The 27,408-nt window shown below is 43.9% G+C and overlaps 2 protein-coding genes across 3 annotated transcripts in view; both read right to left on the bottom strand.

Moving 5' to 3' along the window:
• Positions 1-6,545, bottom strand: part of LOC134437654 (zinc finger MYND domain-containing protein 15-like) — a 14,558-nt gene extending 8,013 nt beyond the window's left edge. The window contains exons 1-4 of one of the 2 annotated variants that reach the window (XM_063187137.1): positions 6,426-6,545; positions 5,952-6,210; positions 1,760-2,012; positions 1,216-1,458 (exon numbers count right to left, since the gene is read on the bottom strand). In XM_063187137.1, coding sequence (XP_063043207.1) covers positions 1,216-1,458; positions 1,760-2,012; positions 5,952-6,210 — 755 coding nt within the window. In that variant the 5' untranslated portion in view covers positions 6,426-6,545. The remainder of the gene's footprint in view (positions 1-1,215; positions 1,459-1,759; positions 2,013-5,951; positions 6,211-6,425) is intronic. The other variant, XM_063187138.1, reaches the window with a different exon arrangement.
• An 876-nt stretch (positions 6,546-7,421) lies between these two features.
• LOC134437291 (F-box only protein 24-like) lies at positions 7,422-19,511 on the bottom strand. The gene is made up of 10 exons (XM_063186784.1): positions 19,382-19,511; positions 19,163-19,267; positions 18,391-18,589; positions 16,599-16,879; positions 13,505-13,784; positions 12,640-12,798; positions 11,950-12,071; positions 10,187-10,318; positions 9,253-9,423; positions 7,422-8,040 (listed from the first exon to the last, which is right to left on the bottom strand). The coding sequence occupies exons 1-10, from the start codon at positions 19,442-19,444 to the stop codon at positions 7,639-7,641; spliced, it is 1,914 nt and encodes a 637-aa protein (XP_063042854.1). The 5' UTR covers positions 19,445-19,511; the 3' UTR covers positions 7,422-7,638.
• Positions 19,512-27,408: the final 7,897 nt, after the last annotated feature.

Below are 27,408 nucleotides of genomic sequence, written 5' to 3'. Positions count from 1 at the left end.
AAATGAAAAGGAAAGGGGGATTTTCTGAACAGCTGCCCTGACACAGATTCTTAATGGAATGTAGGTGGGCTCCCCTGGGTGCTGGAGGAGGAACACCAAATCCACCTGTTGCTAAACAACAACACCGCAGTGGGCCTGGCCTACTGCTATAAGCCCAAGCCTCTTGCCATTCAGACCTACACGTACACGCCCAGTCAATCTTGGCAGTGTTAATTCAACACTTAGAGAGTAACACCAATTCTATGAGTGTTAGATATGACCCACTAAGTGTTGCTCAAAACCACAACATGAACTGTGTATAGCACGCACTACTGAAGCAAGCAGCACATTCTGTGTAAACTGTGAAAAGTATAGGCAATCAATTCGAGGGGTATGATTACAGCAAAGGAGAAGCTTAATCTACATCAACACAACACGATAGTACCACTGCTACAATAATGCCTATTAATGATAGCAGAGATTCTTTAAGTATAGAGATATGCCAACATAATAGGTTTCTATGGGCACCTAATGTGACCTTGCCTGGTTAACACCAGACCTAATCACAAGTGAGATTTGCCTATTGTAAATTCCGTATGGGGCCGGAATACTTGGCTATTATGACACACTGCCCTGCTCTCTGATTGGGCAGAGAAACTGTTAAGGTCGGAATGCTTGGCCATTATGACACAGATCCCATGATCTTGTACGTTATGAGTCATCCTCGCCATACTGTCTTTCAGATCGAAACGATTGTGTAGAACTAAAGGCAGTATGGGAGTTCCCAGGCTAAATGTGACCAGGTTCCGGTCTGCCTAATAGGGCGTGTCATAATGCTCCTACATTGAATAGAACAGTCCTTAGGTCTGCCTAGGTCTGCCTAAAGGGGGATTTCCCCCCCAATAATAGAACCCGGAAACAATGGGCCAATGGAACCTCTCTCTCTCTACTCTCTCTGATGATAGTTTATGTAATCACCACATAACAAAAATCTGACTAATACAATAATTATGTTTTAGATTATAGGCTATAATAATAGTTTCTCTGCTGATGTGAAACACTGATGAGAACTGTGAGAACTGTGAGAGCTGGAACTATCTTAGCTCTTGTGCCCACTGTCTCATCCTTCAGTGTCTTCTCCGTCTTTGTGTCCTTTCCTCCGTTCGTCCTCTCCATCCATCTCCACACAAAACACCTCTTTTTTGGCTCTCTTGTCTCATTCTCTCTTTGCCTTACCATGGTTTCAGCTGGCTGGGGAAGGAATGTTTCTTACACACGTGACAGTAGCGGGCGGCGGGCCAGCGCATGGTGAAGGGGGCGGTGGTGGTGGGGGGCTGGTGCTGCTGCTCCCCGGCCTCCGGCTGCCTCAGCTCCCCCGGCGCCACCCCCAGCCCCGCCACGGGGCCCCAGCCACTCAGGGCCACGGCACTCAGCTCCAGGCTCAGGGCCTTGTAGGCGCGCTCGCTCCGGCACAGCAGTCTGGAGAAGGGCACACAGGAAAATGTTGCAGTGCTCATTGAACACTTGTAGGAGAGTGTAGGGCTAGAGTCTTGAATTCCACTCTCTCCACCTCAAAAGCTTACTTCATGGGAGGGGGACACAGGGAGACAGAAATAAAAATAGAGAGATGTGGTGTGTGGGTGTGCATGTGTATGCTTGTGTATGAGTGTGTGTGAGAGAGAGTGACAGGGGGAAAGACATTCAAAAAACAACAGAGCAACGCAATGCCCATGTAACAGCAGTTGTGTATCTACGTTTATGACAGCAGCCCCATTCTGACCTGTGCAGCTTCCTCTCGTTGACCTGGAGGGTCTGGGGTCGGCGAGGCATCCCGCCGCTCATGGGCGCCTCCATGCAGCGGCGTATGAGCTTGACCATGCGGTGGGTCGTGCCCATGGCTCCCCGGCCGTCGCCCCCGGCCGCCTCGCCCCCTCCCAGGGCGCCCGCCCAGCCCACGGGCAGCACGTCGAAGCCCAGCGGCAGGCCGGACGCGTCGGTCACCATCAGAACACTCCTTCCATCGCAACGCGCTGCTTTGGACACATAGAAAAGACTGACGGGCAGTATGGACTCACTAGTTACAATCCAGTGCCACATATATTCCAAACGACTTGGTTTTCCCTGTCCAATTCAGCCTGGTGATTGGCTGGTTGACTGATCACCTGGTTGAATTGGACAGGTAAAACCAGGTCATTTGGAATATGTGGCACTGGGGTGAGTTTCTCAAAAGAGAAGTTGTTAGCCTGTTAGCGACTCCGGTAGTTGCCAATGGGAAAATGCATTGAAAACAATAAAGTAGCTAATGTAGTAAGCAACTTTGGTTTTGAGAAATTCACCCCTGGATTGTAGCTAATGAGTCCATACTGCCCATCACTGAAGGGCTTTAAGACAGATTATGGCCTTGATTGCACGTTTGCGGACATTTAAGATAAATAAATAAATACAGATTTTTTTATGCATTTATGTTTTTTTTTAATCAGGGTTACATGGCATGTGGATAAAGAAATATTGCCGTTGTGACAGGTGCATTGTAGAAAAGCCCAGTTTTATAAGAATTCATTTTTTGAGAGAGCTATAGAACTGTTCATTTGAGAGAGATACAACTGGAGTTTATGTGAAAGCAAAAGGTCCAAACAGATGTGTTTACAAAAAATATCCATGTAGGCCCTACGTGTAAGTGAAGGCCCAAAAGCCCAACTGGGAAACTCCAATTTCTATTGCCATTGTGACACTGCACTCCACAGCACACAAGTGAACACTGCCTACTGCACACAACGAAATTGCATTTATGTCTCACCCGTGCAAGGGGGCAGACCCCAATGGCGCCCGAAAGGGAGCAGTGCGGCAGGACGGTACCATGCTCAGGGTACCTCAGTCATGGAGGAGGAAGGGGGAGAGCCTTGGTTAATTATTCTCCTCACCAACCTGGCGGGTCGGGAGAAGAACTGGCAACCTTTAGGTTAGTCTGACGCCCTAACTGCTTACACATGACTGCCCATTAGTTAATTAATTTATTCATTAGGTTAAGGACGGTCTATAGGTCAAAGCCTTTAAGTTATCATCTACTTAGCAGAGCCTATTACTGTACACAGGCTTGTTTTTATGAACCCAGGGCAGATTATGTCATGGCTTGTACTTTCAATTCCTTCACTGAGTGCGTTTACATGCAGTTCAGTATCCCGAATATGATCGGGATATTAAGTATCCCGAATTTGCGTTTGAACATATAAACACCTTTTCCTGACTTCAGTATCCCGGATAAGGCCTTATTCGGGACTTTGAGAAATCGGGATATGCTAGGTGGAGTATTCCAACAGAAGTCGGGATACTGAGTGCGTTTATATGCAGTTCAGTATCCGGAATATGAGGCATATCCCAGTTATGATCATATTCGGGATAAAGTGTTTATATGAGAACAGAACGTTATATCTCAGTCTACATTCTTAAGCCTGGCTCAAATTACACGACTATCGGCCCGATTCTCGACTGAAAACCCCCCTTACGACAATCGCTGGAACGTTACCCCCCCAGGACCATCACAAGCAATTGTCGGGGAAGATTTCCTTGTCGTGTGCGACGTTCTAAGAGAGAACTTTAGCAGCTCAAAGAGTCGCCGATCGCAAGTCTAGAAATCAAACACTGTTTGATATTTGCGACTGGAAATAGAACAGCGATAAGATTGACAGTTGCGATTCTCTTCTAGTGTGCGGTGCACCCCGACGTCAAAATCGGACACATAATCGCTAGTCGTGTAGTTTGAGCCTGGCTGTATAGAATTCTCTTCAAATGTGTGTAGCCTGGATAACAGCAATAGCGTTCTATGGGAAGCCCTGGTATTCGGGATAAGGTGTTTACATGCGTCAGTATCCCGACTTCTGTCGGAATACTCCACCTAGCATATCCCGATTTCTCAAAGTCCCGAATAAGGGCTTATTCGGGATACTGAAGTCGGGAAAAGGTGTTTATATGCTCAAACGCTAATTCGGGATACTTTATATCCCGATCATATTCAGGATACTGAACTGCATGTAAACGCACTCACTGACGCATGTCAACACCTTATCCCGAATACAGGGGCTTCCTATAGAACACTGTTACTGGTATCCACTACACACATTTGAAGAGAATTCTATAACGGAACGTAGACTGACATATAACGTCCTGTGCACCTTATCCCGAATATGATCATAACCGGGATGCCTCATATTCAGGATACTGGATTGCACATAAACACATTCATTGACTTTGATTTCATAACATGGGATGTCATTTTGTGGAAGCAATGTAATATTAAGAAATGGTTCTTTACATCTTTGAGTTACATAAGGAAATTGCTATTGGTCAAGGCAGCAAGAGTTGCTCTTTCTTATTATTGGAGAACAAATGTTATTAAAATGCATACATCTTTATGTTGGATAAGAAACAGGTTTTTGTCTTTATTTTGTTTCGTTTTTATTAAGATAATTGCAAAGTCACAGCTGATAATATACATAAATCTGAGTTTTCGTTTTAGTTTTAGTTTTAGTTCACCGGTCCATACTCACTCAACAAGCAGTACCAGGAACAGCACAACAATGAACATGTTCAGTTATTTATAGCAAGGGCGCTGGAATGAGATTTAAAGTGGTGGTGCATTTTTGTATTGATTCTTTATTTCTTAAAAATGTTACTGCTGCTGCACTCAACTCAGGTGCCTGCAGTAAAAGTTGAGAAAGCCTCATTTAGGGAGCCCAAAAGTGGGGATGCGAATGCACCACTGCACACCCCTTTCCGGCACCTATGATTTACAGCCTATACATTATAGGAAAATGCATTAATGGAACCTACTACCAGACTTGTGCGAAATTCTGAATTGAATGAATTGAAATTTACAGTAATGGCATAATATGAACACTAGGTGGTGGTGTTCTGTGTACTCTCAATGGGTGGAGTACATTAAATTAAAAGAATTTCAAGGTAATGACACCACCTAGTGTTCGTATTATGGCATTACTTTGAATTCCAATTCATTCAATTCGGAATTTCGTACAAGCCTGTCTACTACCTCATATACGCGGCTAAATTCTCATACTTTCAATATACAAATCAAAAATCACTGCACAAATATCAACGTGACATGATGCAGCTGTCTTGCTTTGTCTTTGTCTTTTCTTTTTACTGCCTCCTACGTTATTTGTTTTCTAACCTTTAGTGATAGTTGTCATTTAGTGAAAAGTGAAAGCTCAACTGGGAAAGTGACACAGCACTCCACAGCACACAAGTGCACACTGCACACAACAAAAGTGCATTCATGCCTTATCCGTGCAAGGGGGCAGTCCCCAATGGTGCCCCAAGGGAGCAGTGCGGCGAGACGGTACCATGCTCAGGGTACCTCAGTCATGGAGGAGGATGAGAGCACTGGTTAATTACTCCCCCCACCAACCTGGCGGGTCGGGAGTCGAATCGGCAACCTTTGCGCTCTGACACCCAAACGGCTTACCCATGAAAGCCCTTTATTTACAATTTACATATTGTCTGCATTGTTTATTTATTATTAATTTATGTATTTTTCCACGTACTGTATGTATGTTGTTAGGCCTATGTCATATCCACTGTCATTTACGCATGTAGGCACAGGCCTACTGTATGTCATGTCCACTGCCATTTTGAGTGGCTTACATTGTAGCCTAGGCCCTATATGTCATGACTCCGGGTATAAGAGATGCTGCATTGCATAGGCCAATGGGGATCAAATAAAAACAAACAAACAAATAGTCGGTAGGGAAACACAATTGGTGCTGAAACACACATACACGCAGGCGCGCACACAAGGCCTATCGCCATTTTCTGTGTTGTTGGTTAGCTATTCACATCATAGGCCTAGGCTATAGTAAAACTAGTGAATGTGCCAAAGTGTCCCCAATTTTAAACTTAAAATCCCACTCAAAACAGGTCAGTGTCCAAAACCCTTGATCAAACATAGCCTAGCCTACCTAAATCAGCGGGGTCGATCTCGGACTGTTCCAGGCGGTCGTGGGCAGAAGGGGGCGGTGTGGTGCAATCCAACAGGTGTAGCATCCACACAGGACAGGCTTTGTCGACCGGGTAGCGAGGAGGGCCATAGCCAAAAGCATCACTGAAGCCTCCCTTGTCGTGGGGTGATTTCGGGCAGGTCTGGAAGGAGCGATACCACTGCGCCATCGTCTCGGAAAACGCTATGAGCCTGTCTCGGTAGCCAGACACAAGCTCCATCTGCATGGAACATATTAAAACAGATTTTGAAGATAGGCTACTTTAATTTAGGACAAGACTTCGAAAGGGGCCAGAAAGACTGAAACATTTACGTTTATTTTCCCAGTCCGATGTAGTCTAGGCCTGATTTGGGGGAAAAAATCTAATAAAATAAAATAAAATGAAACAGACACAATAAGCCCATGTCAGTGGAGTGAATGCGTTTGTTAGCCTACCTTTAGTCTTTTTTCAGTCGAGGATTATGTCACTTGTTCTCAGAAATACGATGCGTCTTCCTCCCAAAAGCAAGCGATATGCTTCAGAGGTTGTGTTATGAATGGAGATGCATCTTACGCGCACCACAATTCTTTTCGAATTCTGCGTTCAGTCGTTACACAAAAACAAGTTTTCTTTTGAACGTTCCATGCAACCACACAGATTCTAGAGATGAGTGTGCTTGCGAAATCTAATGTAGAACAATTTCTTCATATTTTTCAACCCATCTCATAGACCTGATATAGAGAACGTATTTGTAACCCAATCTCCAATATAAAAGTGCACTGTGTGATATTTTAGTAGTTCATTTCCAGAATCCATGCTGCCCATTCACAAATGTTACCTTTTTCATGAATACTTATCATCACTACCAAATAGGACATACTCAGGACTGACATTTACAGACTGACGTCAAGGTGCAAGACAGGAAGTGATGAAGTAATAAATAACAACTGAGCATTAACATTGGTGCGAATGACAGTGATGGACCAGTGATAAACCAGTAGCAATAAGTGGTGGAGTAATAGCCATTTAACATTGAACATTTAACATAGGAAAGAATAGAGACATAATAATAACAACAACAATAATAGAAAAATATAAAAAATAAGTCAAGCCTATTCTGTACTACACACAGTGCAGTCCAGCATAGTCCATTGTAGTCCAGTGGTCAAGTAGCAGCATTTAGCAGCATAGTTAGAGACAAAGTCACATAGTGCAAGCAGTTCTTGGTGGAGATCTGAGAGTGCGGGTAAGATGCAGTCACATGGAGAAGTTTCATAAGTTTTTTTTTTCTGTTTTTCCTCTAATAACATGCACATGAACAAATACGAATGATATAGATGGCATACTCAATTATGTAGGCCTATGTATTGTATGTCAACATGTCAACTCTAGTCTACGGTAGGGCCTACCAACTGCCCGTGATCATAATAAGCCTCACAAGAAAATCCATCTCAAGATGCAAGAAATACATTTATTTGGTATTGAAAATAAAAATAATTTGGGCTATAATAAAAGAAAGAAAAGACCCATGGTGTAGTAGGTCCTCAAAGCTTTGAAAGTCCACGGTGGCACTTGGTAAAAGTCGATGTTTTAGTAGATGTTTTAGAAGTCCTTGGCAGCTAAAAGACAATGGCATGGGTGCATTAAAAGTCCACTGCCAACCGCCGCCTAGTACATGTTGGTGGTGCTGCTGGAGGCGTTGGCGGATGTCGGGGTGGCCCGGCGGATGGTGCTGATGGCCTGGTCCAGGAAGTCCCTGTGGGTGGAGCTGAGGGTCATGTGGGTCTGGATGGTGTCCTGCAGCATGTCCAGCTGCTCCTGCATGTTGCCGCAGTCCTGCAGCAGGCTCAGGTTGCTCCTCAGGCGCTCGCGCTCCTCGGGGGTCTCCGGCAGGGCCTTGTTGTGGCCCTCTCTTCCTCTTCCTCCTCCTCCCTCCTGGTCCATGGCCTCCTCCTGCTCCTGCTGCGCCGCGCTGGGGGGGCAGGTGATGGGCGGCTCCTCGATGTCGTGGCTGGAGAGCAGGTAGAGGCAGTCCTTGGAGGCGCAGATGGAGCGCGTGCTGCGGGACACCTGGGGTTACAGACAGAGAGAGAGAGAGATTTAACACTCATTTATTGAACCATTTGTAAGTCATCTTACAACCAAAACAGCCTTCACTTACGATCCCCTGTGAATGGTACCCCCCACTCCCATCAACTAAACATTTAAAATCACCTCCCCAGGGGGAAAGAGAGACAGAGAGAGAGAGAGAGAGAGAGAGAGAGAGAGAGAGAGAGAGAGAGAGAGAGAGAGAGAGAGAGAGAGAGCGAGAGAGAGAGAGAGAGAGAGAGAGAGAGAGAGAGAGAGGGTAGATGTTATTATATTATTACTACCATTATTATTATTATAGTGAGGGGCCGATGAGATACTGTATGTTTATGCAGGGCTCAATGATTTCACAGGAGCATCATAATAGAAAAATAAATAATGAAAAGCATAATAGGAAAAAGAAGTCTAGCATCCATGTGGTCCCTCTCTAATGATGTAGATGAATGTGTGTGCTTTGTTCCGGTCATTTCGTAAGTGTGCAGATCCATTTTTGACCCTATCCTAAGGCTTGCTTTTACGCATTGGTCCAATGTTGAAGTGTGCTTGGTATGTGCACTTTTCACGCTGCCTTATTTCTGAAACAACACCATATGGTTCCAAAAATGTCATCCCAGTGTCAGTCACCTATGACCCTGGCCCAGGCACTTAACCTCAGTTGCCCGGCACGGTAGCCTGTTCACCTAAGTCGTCCAGGGTAGCACGTCCTGCCTAACACCAAAGATTCTGCATTAAGAACGTCTCTGCTAACACCTCCAGGGTAACAAATCCGGTTGTTGATGCCCTGTTCACCTTAAATTCCGTAAATGTACTAAACCCTACAGCTATGTGGCTCTTTAACTCAGTTGCCTACATTTTGCTGCACAAGTTGAACACTTAGAGTCGACGCTTTTAGTTGGTCCTATATTGTGTTGAATTAACACTGCAAAATGTACTGTGTAGAATCACCGTTGATAGATAAGGAAATCCTCTGACAAAATTGCAGGCTAGTGGGTATAATGGGTTTTTGGGGGGGTGGGCCTTTATTTTTCTGACCGGATAGTTAAAGGGTGACAGGAAGTGACTGGGGGCAGAGAGACAAGGAGGGCTCGGCAAATGACTCAGGCCGGACTAGAACACGGGTCGCCGGTGTAGCAAACCAGTGCCCAGCCAATAGAGCCACGGCTGGGCCATAATGATTGTATTTCTCTCCCTTACCCGCACACGGAGCTTGATGAAGACGGCGCTGCCGTCGGGGCATCCAGGCAGGCGTCCTCCTGCGCCGCATCCACAGCCGTGGACCTCCCTGCTGCCGCCCTCCTCCTGGAGCAGGGCCAGGGAGTGGTTCAGGCCACAGAACACGTCCACCAGGGCCAGGGACAGTGCCACCTACAGGGGGTTAGGCACAAGGGATGGAAGAGGTCATTCATAGGCCTTCAATCACTGATAGCACAAGGTTAAGATTAATTAACCCCTTAGCGCAGAACCTTTGTTATAAACTTACTGTCACCAAAATTGTAATGGCTATGTCTTAATCTGTTACTTAAGGCTCTCTGTACTCAGGGGCGGTTCTAAGGGGTGGCAGGGGGTGGCATTTGCCCCCCCAGAAATATGATTTGCCACCCCAATTAAGAGCCCTGATTGTGACCAATAGCCTTAATGCTTGACATCATTTCAGACATAGAACTTTAGGTTGCAGGGTTTCATTTTAAGGGATTCATTGTATCACATAAGTGTGTGTGTCGATTATATAGTGTTTATAATTTTCCCTTAGTGTAGGAGCATGCCCCCCTGAAATACACTTCGCCACCCCTTTGCCACCCCAAGAATAAATGTCTGGAACCGCCCCTGTCTGTACTGTCATAGCAATGTTGTTACAGTATGATGTACTGTACACACACTCACTCACTCACTCACTCACTCACTCACTCACTCACTCACTCACTCACTCACTCACTCACTCACTCACTCACTCACTCACTCACTCACTCACTCACTCACTCACTCACTCACTCACTCACTCACTCACACACACACACACACACACACACACACACACACACACACACACACACACACACACACACACACACACACACACACACACACACACACACACACACACACACACACACCGTGAACCCTAGCTCACCATAGTAGGCTCTCCGCGGTCGATCTTGTCCCCGGTGCCGAGCTGCCCGTAGCGGTTGCAGCCCTGCATGTAGAGGCGTCCGCTCTCATCCACCAGGCACAGGTGGGTCTGGCCCACAGAGCACTTCACAACCTGAGGAGAGAGAGGGGGGGAGACATGAAACATCTAACACATAAACACTGTAGTTTATACCAGTGTTTCTCAACAGGGGTGCCGGGGCACCCTGGGGTGCCGTGGGCCCCCCTCAGGGGTGCCGCGGAAATGTGGCTGATAAATAAATTCTGTAATATAATACATATTTGTCTAAATTGATTAGTTAATGCTAGTCAGTGGAATCTTTCATCTGCCATTTGCGCACAATAAAGTAAATAGGTTGCCCCAGTCAGCTGCAACTTCGAACGTAGGTCGTGTGACGTCTCCAAATGTGTTACTTTTCTAATCTTGTGTGATATCGGATGCGATGCCATGTTACGGCTTGTTGGTTTGGGGTGCCTTGACATTTTTCATGAATTGAAAGGGTGTCTCGCCTGAAAAAAGGTTGAGAAACATTGGTTTATACGACCATATGGCCATACTTGATCGCACAAACTGAATTTTGACTTAATTCTTCAGTGTCAAATTCATTTTTGATGTCTAAAATCACATCAAATGCTCTTTCCTCTTTGTAGTTATAGAAGAGAGATGACAGAAGAGAAACAAGAAATGAGCTACTGTATACCAGTAGACATCTGAACAGTAACCGCAGTGATGTATATGACATGATCAAACTAACTGACTGTCACCTTAATCCTACTTAATCCTTCAATATCAAATGTTCAGAATTGTAGTTGGTATAATCCTACAAGACAGATCCATTTTGATTTCAAACATCAATCTCAGTTGTGTTATATTTTTCATAGATTAGTTTTTTTCTGTTTCGTTACAGTGTGCTCCATTTAGCGCTGGTGACTGAGCTGTGCTCCAAGTGCTGTAGCCAAAGGTGATGAAATGCCCTTCTCCGTCTCTAAGACAACCGAGCAAATATCTCACAGCAACACAAAAGCCTCGAGTTGCTCACTTGGAAAACGGAGCACTGAAATTCAACTTTTTTTCTCATCTCAGTGTATTTTGCAGATGTGACATCATCTTTTTTACTTCCAACTCAGATCCCGAAAGCAAAAGGAACACATTCCTTACTGATATTGGCCATAAAAGTCTTGATATTGGCATTGGAAGGCCGTGTGAAATATTATTTGCCTGGTTACCACCAGACCTAATCACGTGTGTCTTTCAGATCGAAACGATTGTGTAGAACTAAAGGCAGTATGGGAGTTCCCAGGCTAGAATACTATAGGGTTACAGCTATTAGACATGTACCATAGACAGTGCATGCATGCACTTGATCTTGCCTATGTAAGTCTAGCCTGGCCTTGGGCGTCCGTAAGCTTTTAAAGTCAGATCAAATTGTTTCAAACTTCAATAGAGTTCACCAATGTTAAATTATACAGGTTCAGAGTCAGAGACTCTATACAAAATGAACATGAGGTCATGGTAAGATCAGGGTAATATCATAGACAGTGCATGTAGGCACTTGGTCTTGCCTATATAAGTCAATCCAGGCCTTGGTCCTCCGTAAGCTTTTAAAATCAGATCTAATTGTTTCAAACAGTGCAGCGGTATTGAATTATGCGGGCCGAGACCCTCTGTACAAAATGAACATGAGGTCATGGTAAGATCAGGCTAACATGATTAAGGTGAGTTGGCGGTGGATTAGATAGGCCTACCTTATTGGGGATGGAGAGAGGCAGGGGGGCATGGACGTCATGAGGATCAAAGCCGGCGTTGGAGCCAAACAGCTGGCGGTAGACCCCAGCTGCGTGCACCTCGATGTACACACCACCCTCATCTGAAACAGGAGATAATGGAAAAAAGGGGACAGGATGAGTCTTAAATCAAAATGATGAAAACACATAACATGTATTTGGTATTTGCGATGCGGTTGAGAAATGGACTACGATTATACATGTCTGTTGAATGGTATAGTAAGATGTAAAAGAGTGGGTGTTGTTACTCGAGTGGTCTTGTGAGTTGGCCATACTTGTGAGGTAGACAACGCTGTTGTGAAATGGACTACGATTATGTCTAGTGTAGTGTATGTGGTGACATGTCTAGTGTATGTACAGTACATGTAGTGAGATGTAAGGAGTGGGTGTTGCGAGTGGTCTTGTGAGTCGGCCATACTTGTGAGGTAGACGATGCTGTTGTGAAATGGACTACGATTATCCATGTCAAGTGTATATGTAGTAAGATGTAAAAGAGTGGGTGTTGTGAGTGGTCTTGTGAGTCGGCCATACTCGTGAGGTAGACGACGCTGTTGTGAACTACTAGGCTACGATTATGCATGTCTAGTGTATATGTAGTAAGATGTAAAGAGTGGGTGTTGCGAGTCGAGTGGTCTTGTGAGTCGGCCATACTTGTGAGGTAGACGACGCTGTTGTATCCGGTCTGCAGGTGCCTGATGGGCACGTTGGGCAGGGAGCTGCTGATCTTCTTCAGGGCCAGCTGTACCGTGTAGGAGCGCGGCATGCTCAGCTGAGACTCATTCACGTACAGCGCGTACACCTTGCCAGTGTCTGACACACAGAAAAATGACAATGACAAAAGTAAGAAAAGGAGCAGGCCTACAAAAACAAAAAAACTGTTATAGTAGTTAACTTTCAATGTCTATTACAGCGTGCCACAGGAAGTACGGCGTGCTTTAAGGGGCTACCTCTTTCATGCAGAGGCATTGGTATAAGCTTATTGTCACCGAAATGGTAATGACCAAGTCTTAATCTGTTACTTAGGACTTTCTGTAATGTCATAGCAATGTTGGTAGGATGTAGTTAAGCTTTTTCAACAAATAGTGAATGGAATCGCTGGAATAAAGGGCTAAGAAAGAATTTCAAGAATATCATACAGACATTTTCTGAGTCATCCACCATAGAAATGATGAAACAAACCTATTACATCAATGTACTGCTATATACTGTGTTTCATACAAAAGTTCCACGTTCAGTTGTAAATCCCTCTTTACAGTCAAAAGAGTGTTGCTGTAGGCACTTGGACTGGGCAACTTTTATAGATTTGAAGGACTTCATGTCCCTGCAGCTAATCTCTTTTGACTAACATGACCTGAATGAACGATAATCTTCATACTAAGGCAAAAAAAGTAAGATAAATCCACTAATACCAAATGAACACTAGAGGCTTAGACTGTAGACTTCTGCTGGTCTTGCACAATGTACTGTACTCTCATTGGTCGAGCAACACTGCGGTCAAGAGCGCTGGCCCACCCACCTGTCAGCAGCAGCAGGGTCCGGTTGAACTCGGAGCCGGTCAGGCGGATCTGGGTGAAGGTCAGGGAGAAGTGGAAGGTCATGCGGAAGACCCGGAGGCCGTTGTCCTGCTGGTAGACCTCCACGCAGTCGCAGCGCTGGGCCTGGGGAGGCGGGGGCATGGGGACGATGGCGCCCGAGGGCCCGGCCGCCGCGTTGGGGGCGGGCAGGCTGTCCATACGGTTCACCAGCACGTAGACGTAGCCGCGGTGGGACACGTCGGGGCGGGGGTCCACGGCAAACTGTTGACAACAAGCAAACAGACATTACATTACACTTCACTGACGCTTTTATGCAACGCGACTCACAGCTATTTACAGGGTATTGATTACAGGCCCTGGAGCAATGTGGGGTTAAGTGTCTTGCTCAAGGGTCCCTTCAGCTATGGATGGAGGTGTAGGAAGAGGTTAGGGTGGGATACGAACCTGCAACCCTCTGATCGTAGGACCATCTCCCTAACCATTAGGCCATGGTGTGTTTTTAGACTTCTTTCCTTACTGCCCAAAACAAATAATAGTTTTACTATACTCTGCCCTGACCCCTTACTCTGTACTTACTTGAATGTCCTTTGGTCAAAAGCGTCTGCTAAATGTAATGTAAAAGTTAAGAGCTTATTCTGCTACATGTAGCTTAAGTGGTTAGACTGTTTGTGTAAGTGCTTTGGAACATAACAATCTGCTACTGTACTCTTATAATTAACATCCATATTTGTCAACTGTTGATGTGTATGGCAGCTAGCAGCCTGCAGCTGAAAAGCCTCTTACTGAGTAAGTAGAAAGTCACTCTTTTGCTTTCTAACTCTCTGTCATAAAAAAGGCCATGGCCTATTAAACATTTTAACAGCTGCAGAGTATTAGAGGAAATGGATATGTCGTGTCCTTAATGAGCCATTTCCTTATTCAGTAAAGGGTAAAGTGGTCCGACCTCGGGCGCACACACTTAGTCAATTATTGAAGCATGCATTGTCAAAATGGATTGTAAGCCTTGTATGAATCGTAGCTCAGGTAACTTAAAAAATTACAGTTCGAGTGCAAAGAGTGTGTCATAAATATGCAAAAGGGAGTGAGTGCCTCACAGTCTCGGGAAACACACACATACGCACGCACGCATGCATGCATACACGCACACACCCATCCTTGATTGCAGGATAAGACAAGATCAGTCACACGCACACACACACATACACATGCACATACACATATACATATACATACCAGTGTTAATTTCGTCAGCTTTTTTTGATTTAGTCTTAGTCTTAGTCACAATGACGAAAATCAATTTTAGTCTTAGTCATATTTTAGTCATTGCCTTCCCAATTTAGTCTTAGTCTTAGTCAAAATGACGAAAATCAATTTTAGTCATAGTCAAATTTTAGTCATTTTAGTCATTTTAGTCAACATTTCAAATTTTAGTCAACATTTCAATTTTTAGTCATTTTAGTCAATATTGTGTAAAATAAATAACCTACAATGGCTATTGTTATTTCACAAAGTATTACTAATATTGCCTATTGCAGCAAATATTCACCTTGTTACAATTGGTCATTTTCCACCAAAACCCAAATCAGCAATTTCAACATCATAGAGCAAAAGAGCATCACACACACACACACACACACACACACACACACACACACACACACACACACACACACACACACACATCCAGGTGCAGGCTGCGCTCTCTCTCTCTCTCTCTCCCCTCTCTCTCTCCTCTCTTCTCTCTCTCTCCTCTCTTCTCTCTCTCTCTCTCTCTCTCTCTCTCTCTCTCTCTCGTGCATTAGAAGCTGCTGCATATTATATTTCATTTTGAGTTTGATCACGGAGGACGCTACATGCTCTTCTTCACCTGACCGCGGGACTTAAAGCCTGCAGATTGCCGGCAGTGGGAAGACCAGACATCCCAAGTCTGCATGAAGTTCAAGAAGTCTCCCTGATAGTGGCTTCCCGATGACCACGAGTCAGATAAAATACTGCTGATGTTAGACTATGCAAGTTAGCGGTTTTTGTTTTCAATTGGCAATGCGAGCAGAGAACGATAATGACTCGTGCGGCATGTGTGGAATAGGCTTAAATAGATTGCGCGAGCACACTTCGTATGCCCTGCAAAAGTCCCAGGAAAAATAGTTAGGCAGGGGTATGCAGACTGGACGATAGAAAGGACACGCACATACAAATATTTAAACACTAATGCTGTTTTGTTTGTCGGGGGTGTCGAGGCTCGATAAGCATGACCTGGAAAGAGTTTTCGGAACTTAGGAAGACGCTGAAGACGCACGGAAATGCTGTCGACTTCCTTGGGTCTTTTAGCGTTGCTCTCGACGAGAACAAGTTTCAAATCTCAACAGTTTAAAACTCCTTAGCGATCGCCAATGTATTGATTCTTTTCAAAACTAGGCTACAGTAGCCGTGCCTCTGTTACTTTAGACAGGCCCACTTTCCCCCTGCTGGCGCGCGCTCCCGCGGTGACTGATTTAAATAAATTCACAAATCCGACCTTCATGATTTGCTTGCTGCCTACTCATATGGTTAAACAACAAATATAGCAAACATTACAAAAAAATAACAGACAACGAACGTTTCTCTTTCTCTGGGAATGTTTTAGGACCTAAACTCAACTTAAATGGACACACTGAACTAGGCTACAGAACTACTGACTGAGCCGGCCCGCGCCATGCATTGGCTGCCAGCAGAAGCGAGGCAACACAGCGTGAGCGCGCAATCACCTATGAAGTTCAAGACACTTAGGCCTATATTACAATTACAAATTACAAATTAATTATAAATAATTATATATTTTTAATGTCCATTCGTCCATGGCTTGTAAATTTCGTCTCGTCTTAGTCTCCTTGACGAAAATATTTTTTTTATTTTCGTCATATTTTGATTTGCTTGAGGCAATTTTTAGTGCGTCATCGTCTCGTCATCGTCAAGGGAAAAAGGGGCGTTGACGAAATATTTTCGTCATCGTCGTGGTTGACGAAATTAACACTGATACATACCCTCTCTCTCTCTCTCTCTCTCTCTCTCTCTCTCTCCCTCCCTTCCCCTACTCACATCCTTGGCGTTGTGGCACAGCACGGAGTAGCGTGCGGCGCGCCTCCAGGCCAACTGGCCGCGCTGCGTGGTCATGACGCCGTTGCGCAGCATGAAGAGGGTCCTCTGCTGGTCCCAGAGCAGCAGGTGGTCGCGGGTGGGCTGGGCGCGCAGGAAGCCCAGGGCGGTGGGGGGCACCACGGCACGGGACACCAGCTGTCCGCCGCCGCTGCGGTTCCAGCTGAAACTGCCCCGGTTGGCACCGCCGCCGCTCAGTCGCTGCAGGTACAGGGACTGGGTATCTGTGGAGGTAGAGCAAGGATGGATGATTTGGAGTTAAAATACATGACACTCTTAGTGAAGTAGACTATGACATAATGTTATAAGCTGCCAGCCGCTGCAGCTACAGGTACTGGGTATCTGTGGAGGTAGAGAGAGAGAAAGGATGTTTGTGAAGGAAGAGGAATCACAGGGTTCATCATCAGAAACAGAGTCGACCAGAGATGATTGATAAACACAAGATGGCTCATAAGGAGATTCTTCCAGAATCAATTTGTCAGAAGTTCTAATAACCATATGGCTGCCATGCCCCTTTAGGAGACCAGCGGGGGTTCATAATAAATGGAGTTCAATGAAGAGCCACCCCCATTAAGAAGACCTGACTTGATCCCACTTTGTTGCACAGGCAACACGTGGTAGCCCTATGCTTTATCTTGGCTACCATATTATATTGAAAATCTTTGGTCGTGGCGTAGGTGGTCTAAGGGGGCTGCTGCCTCTAAGGCTGAAATGATCTTAGGTTCATATGCATAACTCTATTAGTAGAGTAGTACCAGAGATTCTTTTATAGAGATATGCCAACATAATAGGTTTCTATAGGCACCTAATGTGACCAGGTTCCGGTCTGCCTAAAGGGGCGTGTCATAATGCTCCTAGCATTGAATAGAACAGTCCTTAGGTCTGCCTAGGTCTGCCTGAAGGGGGATTTCCCCCCCTCCACCTTGCAATAATAGAACCCAGAAACAATGGGCCAATGGAACCTCTCTCTCTCTACTCTCTCTGGTAGTACACTAGTGCAGTAGGGCTTGAGTTCACATTTGAGTTCTCCCTGTGATGTCATAAATACCTTGCAGTACTTTTCACATTATGGTCTATGGGAGCTGTAGAATGTTCATGTAGCATTCTAGAATGACTGGGAAAAATTCTTGCAAATCAAAGGGGTATTATCAAAGTTATTTTAGGCCTATATTATTGTTAAACGTAGGTCTAGTGTGGTGAGGCAAGTGTTCTTGTTGTCTGTAAATCCGAGTTTAGTGGCACCCTTCAGCGTGTTAACAGATTTTTGTATTCACAGGTGGCCAAAGATTCAGAGAAGTAAAAACAGAGTCTGCACCAGAAATCATAATATGGGTAGTATGATTCCCAACCCATAACATGGGTCAAGTCCAAAATAAATAGGTGAGGCCTGCCTACTGTTTTTACTTCAAACAACCAGCCCTCAGTCTGTATTATACCTATGACTGAAAGGTTCTTCACTTGTTTCAGGCCAAACATTTGTTTTTTCCTTCATGTATTGTTATTTCAACACTTAGAGAGTTGATTTAACATCCTGTAGGGTGTAGTTTCCCCCAAAGTACTCCCTGAGCATTGAATTAACACTGCTTTTTTACTGTATACCAGGAAGAAGATGGCCCAAGATATAATTGTAGGAGTTACTAAAGCAAAGTAATCGTTTCCCTGAAATTGACCTACAAAGGAATTCCGAGACCTGAGTAGTGTGTAAAACCTGAGATTGATTCTTGTGCCCTCTTACATTTAAAGATGGCCATGCGCTTCCAGTTGACGCTGTTGCCGGCGCCGGAGCCATCGGTTACAGGAAGTCTTCCGGAGGCTTTGTGCTGATACAGATTCTTCCACAGGATCGAACTGAGGCTCAGCTGGTAGAACGCAGTGCAGGTCGCGCCGAAGGAAATTACATCACGGGCCGACACCCAGGAAAGGATTTCTTCCACCTGAAGTGAACAGAGGGCAGGGTACAAAGAGACGAGCAGAGTTTGTTGGGCACATACAATTCCATGAAGCATGCAATGAAATTGTCAACCTTCTCTTAAATCGGACACAGCTTATGATTAAAACCAAGTGATAAAAAAATTGCTGATAGAAAAAAAAAAATCCAGGCCTACACCAGAGATGCAATCACTACTACTAACTGTTACTTATTCCTATCACTGTTATTGTCAGTCAATCAATCGAGCACTCAATGCTGTCTCTCTGTCTCTCTCTCTCACACACACACACACAAACACACACACACACACACACACACACACACACACACACACACACACACACACACACACACACACACACACACACACACACACACACACACACACACACACACACACACACACACACACACACACACTCTTTCTATTTTTGGCAATGATCTATGTCATCATTATAGCAAAAATTGTTGTATGAATGTTGGCTATATTCATGCTCTATTTTGACTACAGTAGTTATAAGGCCTATACTTATTTTGTCTTCAGTTTTTGGGCTTATGACATTTAAAATAGGCTCACCAGCTCTGGTGGTAGAGAATCAATGCTTATTGATGGATACTCCTCAAACTGCTCCACAGACTGTTCCTGAGACTGTCCTGCAATTCCAGTCTTTCTCTTCTTTGCCTTAATATTTGATAGCAAAATAGCAAAATAGCAAAATATTAAATAGCTTTACAATCCAAATGTTTTTACAGACAACTACTGTACCTAAAACAATTGTAATTTTCCTTCACTTACTGTAGATGGCGCCTCGGAGCCACTGTTGGTACGCATTTTACCTCGTTTTGGACGCTCTGCCATTATTCTGACATTTAAAAGTTTTAGCTTATCTTTTTGGCAGGTCCTGATTTCATTTCAGTTTACTAATGATTACTTTTGCTACACAGGCTACAAAAATTCTATTCTGAGAATTCCATTTGGAGTATCCAATATGACATCATCATATGAAAGAACTTTTGTTCAGGTGTTCTATGGAACTGTGATGTAAGTGAATGAAATGTTCTAATAAAAGTCCTAATTTCTTGATAAATGTCCTAATAATAATAATAATAATAATAATAATAATAATGATTAAGCATTTTTAACAGTAGATTATTCATGGGTTATATCCTGAGTTGAGATCTTTGCTAAAAAAAAAAATAGTCTGTTAGTTCAGAACTTTTCTTTCTTTTTTTCTTTCTTTTCTCTTTCTTTTTTTGACACATTGCATGTTTTACACATTGTGTATGGTAGCATTGGTGGCATTAGACTATCTGAGAGTACAAGTAAGGAATGGGCTTGCTCTGAGGCTGCCAAATGTCAGGCAGTGTTAATGGCCAAAAGGCTCCAGCCAAGCTGTCTCTATCTCTATCTTCTTGCCTCCACACCCCTTCTCTCTCTCTCTCTCTCTCTCTCTCTCTCTCTCTCTCTCTCTCTCTCTCTCTCTCTCTCTCTCTCTCTCTCTCGCTCTCTCTCTTCTCTCTCTCTCTCTCTCTCTCTCTCTCTCTCTCTCTCTCTCTCTCTCTCTCTCTCTCTCTCTCTCTCTCTCTCTTTCTCTCTCTCACCCTTGCAGCTGGCATGGGCATGGTCACATTCAATCCCATTCCAATCATTCTCTTGCACTCTCATTTTTCAAGAGCCACTCACTCGTACTCTCTCTTTCCGCTTTCCCCTCTCTGTCTCTGGAACTCTGTGCCTAGCATACACACACACACACACACATGTGCGCACGCGCGCACACACACACACACACACACACACACACACACACACACACACACACACACACACACACACACACACACACACACACACACACACACACACACACACACACACACACGGCCGTTGAACACAAGTAATCTCTTTCTCTTGCTTGCTACACACCCACCCCCTCTATTCACTATTTTGTCATCTTTTCCATGTGTCACCGATTCCCTGGTCGCTCTTGTCACTGAGGCTCCATGGACACATGCTCTATCTCTCTGGCTTCAGTGGCGCAGATGCCTCAGTTTACTGTAAGCTCTTATCATGCATCTGCAATGGCTCACAGTTCCAGTTTAAGCACTTATATCATGCATCTGTATATCTTTGCTCTCTGACGTGTATTTTTTATTTTATTTTCTATACTGCTTATTTATTTAATGTGTGTATTTATGTTGACATTTTTAGTCTAATGATTTCTGCACGTTGTGGAGTTTTACCAGAACCGTCATTTCACTACAAGCTGTAACCTTGGGTATTTGTATGTGACAAATACACTACTCAAACTCAAACTCAAACTCAAACTCAAGCATTTGCAATGGGTAGGTAGTTAGGTCCTTGCTACCTTCAGTATCTGAAAACAGCAGTTGAAGTTAGTGAGGTATCAGCCCCCTGCTTTTAAATTGCCTTCAATTATTATTTTGGTAACACTTTATTTTAGGGACACATCTATTAGCACTAATACATACAATATTAATGCCTGTGTAAGTAACTTGTAAGGCATGTACTAAGCAAAATAAGACAGTTGTTAAGCATGTATTCACAAATGTCTTGTTCATGCCCAATTAGGGATTTATTACTAATATAACCTTAGTAAGGACCAGTAAGCCTATATTTCTATTTATTAGTAAGTAGTAAGTGGCAGAATACAATGTGTATAAGCTCCCGACACACTGTGTGAACAAACCCTGAACAGTGTGAAAACAGATGCAGAATAAGGGTCCCTATTCTAAAGTGATGCATTGGTCAGCCCAGATGGCTCAGGGCCTCTGCACCACCAAAGTCCTAGGGCCCCCACACCACTCAGGCCTGCACTACCTAGCCCCCACGAGCTACAAAGTGTAAGGGTATATCAAATAATTAATACTTATCCAACTGAGTCATCTAGTTTTCTCTTGTTCATATCAATGAGAGGGAGGTAACAAGAGCCTATATATAGCAAGGATTGAACGTACACTTGTCAATGGCAGTGGGTTGGTGAGATGTAATTTTTTTTCATGTACCACTGAGTTTTAATTGTAAAAAAAAAACCCAAAATAAATGCAGGACATTAGAATAATAGTTTTGAAGCAAAACTAAACTACTCTTTTGTGATAATTAAGTGAATGTTTGAGAACATTAGCTTCAAGAAGTGCAGTGCATGATGGGTACGCAATCTAGGCCAACAGACAACCTACCCAGCTCTGAGCCTACGTCCTTAGCTCCTCCCCTCACTTGTGAAATTTAGTTGCTATCCAAACAATTTGCCATGTACGTAACAACAGAAATATTATCATTGCTGCATTGGCCATGCATTGCATTTCTGACTAAGGGCGTACCCATCATGCACTGCACTTCTTGTAGCTAAGTTTCTCAAACATTAACTTATTTATCAGAAAGGAATAGCTTAGTTTCGCTTCCAAACTATTACTCATCGTTATATTCTGCATTAATTGTAGTGTTTTTACAATTAAAACTAATTGGTGTATGAAAAAATGACATCTCACCACCCACCGTCATTGATAACTTTACGTCCAATCCTTGCTATATATTGCTTCCAATTACTCATTAACATAATGAGTAGAATAAGTGAGATCTTCATACCTACTGAGACTAATGTAGAATCTGAAATGTTCTTACACTTTGCTTCCCGGGGGGGGGGGGACGTAGAGTGGGGGCCCTAGGTAGTGCGGGGGCCCTAAGCCATCTGTGCTGAGCAATGCATCACTTTAGAATAGGGACCCTTATTCCACATCTGTTTTCACACTGTTCAGGGTTTGTTCACACAGTGTACCAGGAGCTTATACACATTGTATTCTGGCCCTTACTGCTTACACATAAATAGAAATCTAGGTCTACTAGGTCCTTACTAAGGTTACATTGGTAATAAATCCCTTATTGTGCATGAACAAGACATTTGTGAATACATGCTTAACAATTGTCTTATTTTGCTTAGTACATGCCTTACAAGTTACTTACACATGCATTAATATTTTATGTATTAGTGCTAATAGATGTGTCCCTAAAATAAAGTGTTACCATTATTTTGAATGGTTTGTATGCAATGTGTTTTTCTTTCTTTCTTTCTTTCTTTCTTTCTTTCTTTCTTTCTTTCTTTCTTTCTTTCTTTCTTTCTTTCTTTCTTTCTTTCTTTCTTTCTTTCTTTCTGTCCTATTTCAAAAGTGAAGGTCATGTTATCTTGATGTTGCCCATTGTTGTCTTGGCCTGCATTTCCCCATCTGGGATTACAATAAATTGACTGCGCTTCACTCTTGACTCAACTTGCATTGTCAAACAGTGCGTTGTTGGGGATCAAGTTACCAGCAAAAAACATTGTTTTGGATACTGACTGTACAGTATACAGCAACCCAATGCGATAAACTGTCCATTCATATTTTCATATTTGGTTGCAGGGTCGCTTAGTCAACTCGGTGCATAGGCACCCCCTTCCCTCTTTGTGTATTTAGAAATTGTCATCTGTAAACATAGCACCATGCATCTGATCAAACACAGCTAATCAGCGCTGAGTCCATGGATAATCATTATCAACGTAAAGGTTTTTTTTTGTCATTCTAACTCTGTGGGACATTTTGGGCATTTCTGGTGCCCCCAAGACATTTTGCACCCTAGGCGACCACCTGGTTTGCCTATGACTATTGCCGGCCCTGTTTGGTTGTCTGTGTAGGCACCTTTTGTTTTGTTGGGAAAAACAAAAGGAGATTTCGTTCAAACATGCCTCACTGACAATAATACTGCTCCTTTTACACAAGTCCTTCTGCACTGGGGAGGCATATTGGCTCCATCTTAGTAAACGATAGCCATCTTGTCACTATGATTGCATAACACAACACAGAACATAGTGCACATAATGAAATTGTGTAAGTAATCACAAGTGCAGTGAAGTAACCCTCAGAGGCACTGGAGTAGCCAATGGGGGAACCTTGGAGTCCGTACAGTACCTCTCTCACAAGTAAGGATGGAGGAGAGTACTGGCCAATCACTCCTACCCCCACCCATCTGTATACCTGGAATTGAATCAGCAAGGGGTTACAAAGCTCACATCTTAACCACTAACCCATGACTGCCTTTTAGAAAGTCTCTTGGAACATTTTCTCAGGCTGTAACTTCTCTGTTTGAGACACAGCTTATGGGTCTGTCATTTCTATTTAGTTAGTTAGAACTTTATTCGTCCCCATGGGGCAATTGTATTTCCAGCACACTCGGTGGCACTACAAGTGACACAGACAGGCATATAAAAAAAATAAAAATAAAAAAAATACCAGATTTTTTTTATTCACACTAGCTCGACACTACATTGGGTGATTGAGATACCATTTCACCTTGTTCAGTGCTTGCGGGATAAACCTTTTTAAAAGTATTTTAGGGGCTTTCTGCTCCTTAACCATGAGAGGATGGTGAAAATATGACAGGAAAGTATCAGGAGGAGAGAAATGGGGAAGGGCTGGGAAATGACCCAGACTGGGCTTGATGCTTGGCCCCCATGCAGGGGCGCTGCCAGAAATGCTGGGCCTCATGAAGGATTCGAATTTTGGGCCCCCTTAAGGGCCCCTCTCAGTGCTTTGGCCCCCTTTAAGGGTCCCTATCAGTGCTTGGGCCCTTAGAATCTGTACCACTTTTCCCCCCCTAGCGGCCCCCATGCCCCCATGTACGGTACTACGGGTGCTTCATGCAGTGCACTGCTGCAGCACCTCTAAAACTCTATGTGTCTTTGCCTGGTAGTCCTGCTGTGCTACTACACAATGTCCCGTGGTACATCCATGCATGTCCTGAGACCAGAACATAGCGATGGAAAAAAAATGGGGGACACGTACTGCTGCTGCTTATGCTGCTGCTCCAAACAAAGGCAGTGTTCCCCAGCTTGTCCCTGCTCCACTAATGAGTTAATTAATATTCACACGTCCTAAGCGAATCGGCCTACATGCAAATGAGAGGATGTAATAAAAGCAGGGGAGCGATGGAGAAGGAAGGGGAGCGCTGGGAAATGATGGGGCCTATTGGTCTGATACTCATGTGGGGAGTTAAAATGAATGCGGAATGATACGCAGACTTTGAACAGCATGCCCAGGATTCATATTTTGAAGGGCTGCCTTTAAATTTTGCCACACAATGATTGCAAATAACATTCTGTGGTCCCAGTACGGCCCCATCGTAAGAGTAACCAACAGAGTCCATCAAAGTGATAAAATAATCTGTTGTTCTCGGCCCAATCGGCAGGGCACTCTGCTACATCGATGACCCGGGTTCGATTCCAGCTTGGGTCCTTTGCCGGTACTCTCCCACTTGCTTCCTGTGCCTCTCAACTATCCTGTCACCAAAATAAAGGCAGAAAAAGCCCCCCAAAATATAAAAAACAACCTAATCTGTTATTCTCATCAATTCAAATGGTTTAACCCCTTAAGACACGGCATTATAAATTAGCTGTTACCAGAATGGCAATGACCAAGTCATAATTTATTACTAAAGGCCTTATGCACTGTCATAGTAGTGTACCACTATAGTAGTTAACTTTCAATGTCTATTACAGTGTGCCACAGGAGGTACAGCGCGCATTAAGGGGCTATGGAATGAATTAATGGGTGTGTAATGAATGGGTCAATCGTTGAATGGGCTGTTTAGTTCTACGGAAGTTCAGTCTGTCATATGAAGTTCGCCATTGTCCCCATTTTGAGGTTGTTGGCTATTTATAGGATTGGCCTCGTCCGCAATAGCCATTTCCTCTGTGATTTTTTTCTTCATCCTCGTTCTGGTGCAGCTCCCATGTTACCCCCAAGTTCTTTCAACGTACGCACACACACAAACAAACACACACACACACACACACACACACACACACACACACACACACACACACACACACACACACACACACACACACACACACACACACACACACACACACACACATGCACACGCACGCAGATGCACACGCACACGCACGCACACACACGCACGCACACGCACGCACACACACACACGCACGTGCACACACACACACAAACTCACACACACACAGAGGGACTCTCTCTCTCTCTCTCTCTCTCTCTCTCTCTCTCTCTCTCTCTCTCTCTCTCTCTCTCTCTCTCTCTCTGAGGTCATTTCATCTTCGCTTTCCCACTGTCTTTCCCGGTTTATTTTTTTTCCTTCTCTTCCTCTGTTGGTGTCTAAGGAGCATCAGATGGTGAAAGTTGCATGGATGACACATCACTTTCTCACGCTCCCTCTCTCTCTCTCCCCATCTTCCTCTTTACTCTCCATCTCTCTTCCTCTGTGCTCCCCCCCCACACACACACACAGTCCCAAGAGTGTATTGACCATGTTGTTGATTATTCTCTCTCTCTCTCTCTCTCTCTCTCTCTCTCTCTCTCTCTCTCTCTCTCTCTCTCTCTCTCTCTCTCTCTCTCTCTCTCTCTCTCTCTCTTCCTCCTTTGCTTTCTTCCTTTGGGGTCCCCCATTCCCTCCTCATTTCCTCCCTCTCTCTTTCCCTTCTCGTTCTCTTCTCCCTCCTTATAATTAGCATTCTGTACACTGACTATATCCCGATAATGAACCTTATTGACATGGGATTCCTTGTCCAGAATAGCCACACAATGCTACTACTAAGAGATTGAGAGAGAGACTAAGATCAGATTGTGGAAGTTACAGTTTTTCTCAATTGGTTTTGTACATTTCTCACAACAGAAAAATGATTCTCATAAGTCTTTGTTCAATTGTGACTCCCTGGTGTTACCTGTGCACATGGCCAAATCAGTTTCTCATTGTTTTCGGCATATAGCAAATGCTCTCGTCCACCATGCCATGGCTGTGTACAATTCTCAGTGATTTCGTACATTATCAATTGCTTTTGTCATATCACTCAAAAAGCTTTGTCACTGAATGCATGAAACTATCTCAATCTTATCTTATCAATGTAATATAAAACTGAATTTACAACATTTCCCATCCAATCTAAACAACATTTCACTTCAGAAAAGATCCTCAAGAGTGTACTATTCAATTGACAACATGAGAAATTGATTTGACTAGCTTGTCCATACACTATGACACAATGACTAACCATTCTGCTGGCGCTGATACGTTCATTGACACAAAAACTTGTTTTTTGAAAGCCAAATAAGGGTTTTGAGCAAGAGACTCGGTTTTGCAGGTTATCCACCGTGTTTTGCCATTTGTTAAAGCTGTTTTGAGAATGAATATTATGTTTTGCAAATTGCGAGAGAGATTCGTGAAATGTACAAAACCAATTGAGAAATAGCCTACTGTAAATGAATGACACAAAGTTCTCACGCTCTGTCTCTCTCTCTCTCTCTTTCTCTCTCTCCCATTCTTCCTCCTTTACTCTTCCTCTCTCTTCCTCTGGGGCTCCCTTCCCTCCTTCTTTCCTCCTCCACCACCCGCATCCCGATCCAGTAGTGTATTGACTCTGTTGATGATTTACTGACCCATTTCTGTATTGTTCTCTTTCTAACACAAACAGCCAACTCACTGAAGGAATCACTGAATACCAGCACACACTAAAGGTCGAGGCCAGGCCAAAACACCATCCTGTATGGTCTCCTGCAACACGTTCTGCACATCACAGACTGTTGCCACATACTCCATCACAAAATTGAAAAATTTCACGCTTACATTTTTTCCTTTTTTTTCAAATGACACAATATTCAAACGAGTCTTCATAGAATTCTGTTTATAACATAAAATAGTTTCAATTTGAGGACAATGATTCAACACATCAACGGTATATTCATCTGGCTACTATTACAGAAATATGGCTACAACTGAAAAGCCACATGAGGACATGCCAG

This window comes from Engraulis encrasicolus, chromosome 21 (assembly GCF_034702125.1).
Source record: "Engraulis encrasicolus isolate BLACKSEA-1 chromosome 21, IST_EnEncr_1.0, whole genome shotgun sequence".
In the NCBI taxonomy this organism is placed as follows: domain Eukaryota; kingdom Metazoa; phylum Chordata; class Actinopteri; order Clupeiformes; family Engraulidae; genus Engraulis; species Engraulis encrasicolus.
Note: the sequence above shows the minus strand (reverse complement) of the source record. Positions and strands in the feature narration are given on the sequence as shown.

Excerpts from the sequence above, each read along its gene's own strand:
- LOC134437291 (XM_063186784.1), bottom strand. The coding sequence starts at position 19,444 with ATGGCAGAGCGTCCAAAACGAGGTAAAATGCGTACCAACAGTGGCTCC. Across the intron at positions 18,590-19,162 it reads ATTCTCTACCACCAGAGCTG|GTGGAAGAAATCCTTTCCTG; the intron begins GTGAGCCTATTT and ends TGTTCACTTCAG. Across the intron at positions 16,880-18,390 it reads GCGCATGGCCATCTTTAAAT|ATACCCAGTCCCTGTACCTG; the intron begins GTAAGAGGGCAC and ends CTACCTCCACAG.